At 43.2% G+C, this 2,449-nt stretch overlaps 1 protein-coding gene across 1 annotated transcript; it reads right to left on the minus strand.

Moving 5' to 3' along the window:
* Window positions 1–264: 264 nt before the first annotated feature.
* LOC149138234 (uncharacterized) lies at window positions 265–822 on the minus strand. The gene has a single exon (XM_089450298.1). The coding sequence runs from the start codon at window positions 820–822 to the stop codon at window positions 265–267; it is 558 nt and encodes a 185-aa protein (XP_089306424.1).
* Between the last annotated feature and the right edge of the window lie 1,627 nt (window positions 823–2,449).

Raw genomic sequence — 2,449 nt, forward strand, 5'->3', positions numbered from 1 at the left:
GATCCTCTGCTGCACATTCTTCATTTCTTGATTAAGGGCTTTCTGAGCTTGAAAAATGTTGCCGAAAGATGTATGATTCTAGTGTTTGATTTCACCTTTAAGGTGCTTTAGTTTCTGCTGGAACTTAGACATCTTGGAGCCATTAGAGGGAATAAAGTTGAGCCATGTTGACCTGACTAATTCATTGAAATCCGGATGGGTTAACCAAAAAGCTTCAAACTGGAAAGGACGTCGAATGTTGTTGCTGGGTCGATTCCACTGCAATTATATTGGCCAGTGATCAGAGCCCGATATCGGTAGTATGGAAGCAATGAATTCTCCCCCCAAGTGAATTGCGCTATCTGATAGTAAAAATCTATCAAGGCGTGAAGCTATCTGTTGCGAACCTTCTCTTTTGTTGTTCCATGTGAACATGCCATTATTTGAAGGTATATCTATCAACCAATTATTTTGTATGAAGTCTTTTAGAATGTTCCCATCTCTATTGCTTTTGTTTCTGCCTCCCTGTTTTTCTTCCATTCTTGCAATCATGTTAAAGTCACCTCCAGAAATCCATAGCGGCTGCAACCTGTTTGAGTTGAGCTCCGATAAGGTGTCCAGGATTTCAGCTTTGTGTATAGTTTCCTGAGGGAAATACACATTAGTCATATGACCATGGATGTTAGTGCCGATTATGTGAAATATTGCTTGGATGAAGTTCTTGTTTGCGTGTATGTTGTCAAGTTGGATCACTCGCGCATCCCAGAGAACTGCAAGTCCTCTCGACACCCCTTGAGCATCAACAGCCATTACCATCCCTCCTGGCCAAGCTTTTGCTGCCATTTTTTCCAAAACTGTCGAGTTACATTTTGTTTCTTGCAAAAAAGAATATTAGGTTTTTCCTGCATAAGCATATTTTTTAGAAGTCTGCCTTTCCTTGGGCTATTGAGCCCTCTAATGTTCCATGAGATCAGCTTCATTGAGAAGGGTTGGGGTTGATGTTGAAGTACTTGGTCAGCTTAGCATATCTGCCTGACTCAACTAGCACTTCTCCTATTCTGATAGTTCTTTCGAGAGTGGTTTTCCTCCCTCGCTTTTTGTTGTCTTTGGTAATGAACTTTCCATCCCATTGACTACCAATCTGAACCCCCAGAGAGTATTTTTTTTGTGCGTGAGTGAGGACCTCCACCAGGTTGTCAACTTGCCAGTCTGGGATTTTATCAAAATTTCTTGTTTTGCATGCCTGCTCTAGTCCTAGGATATCCAGTTCACCAATATCTATATTCTCAGGGTCTTCCTCCATGAGTTGGGGCTCTTGGTAGTCTTCAGTTGATTCCTCTACAGCCTTTGAGCTGGGTGCTGGATTATCAACTTCCATTCCTTGGAAACTCCAGGCTGGGAGTTTGATTTGGGTATGAGGGATCGATTTGCTGAACTGGCTCTCCCCTGGCTGCGGTGAGGCCCCGTTTTGCTTTTATTTACTGGTTTCCTTCTCATTTAGAGGTGGGTTATCGGGCTCTTGAACATCATTACTGGCCAAAGCAACAAAGCTATTGCTAGTTGAGGGTTTTGACGAGTTAGCTGGAGTGGTCCTGGTATTGGTTGCCGACTTCTTATGACCTCTTCTGCGATTTACCACTTTGGTAAACCCATCAGGAGCAGGATTGTCTGAGTCCATTTGAGATGGGGGTTTTCTGTTTAGAGGACAATCTCTTAAGAGATGGCCCAGATCATGACATTTCCTACATCTAAACGGTACATGCTCATAATCTATCAGCTGAATCCATTCAATATCATCATGGAATAGACTTACCGTATCTGGCAGGGCTTGCTTGAGGTCCATGTAGACACAGATCCGGGCATATGATGTGTATCTACACAGTTTTGTTTCCTCTACAACTTTGATGAATTCGCCCAGAGCATTTCCAATTTCTTGTAATGAATTTTCCTCCCAGTATTCCCATGGAAGTGAATACAACCTTATCCAAACAGGAGCCCAACTAATATCTTCCTTGTCAGGATTGAAGCGTTCAACCCACCCTTTGAAATATAGGCCCGTGGAGTTGAAGAAGTATGGACCTCCATCCAGAACCTTGTTACGATCTTCCAAGCAGTTAAATACATCTATGAAAAAACCCTTTGGCCCTAGTTGCAGAGTGATGTGACCCCTTGGATTCCATTTGGAATTTATCCAGCCCCTTAGCACTTTCTCAGTCGGCCAAAGTCCAATGAACTTGCCTATTAACACATGATCCCTCATGAACTGTATTCTGGCGTTGATTCGGTGGCTAGGAAATTCCACTTTTGGCCTATGAGTGGCTACTGGCCTGCATGTGGATGAGCTTACTTTGGGCTTATCCTTCCGAGCTTGATCATTGTCCTGATGCTTGATGTCGTCCTTGTTTTCCTCGTTTTTCCTCTCTTCTTTGTCGTTAGCTCCAACTGGTTGCTTTTTTCCATCGTCCTTTGG

This window comes from Pinus tabuliformis, chromosome X, assembly GCF_031772625.1.
Source record: "Pinus tabuliformis cultivar Carrire ecotype Pingquan chromosome X, CPIR1, whole genome shotgun sequence".
NCBI classification, from domain to species: domain Eukaryota; kingdom Viridiplantae; phylum Streptophyta; class Pinopsida; order Pinales; family Pinaceae; genus Pinus; species Pinus tabuliformis.

Excerpts from the sequence above, each read along its gene's own strand:
- LOC149138234 (XM_089450298.1), bottom strand. The coding sequence starts at position 822 with ATGGCAGCAAAAGCTTGGCCAGGAGGGATGGTAATGGCTGTTGATGCT.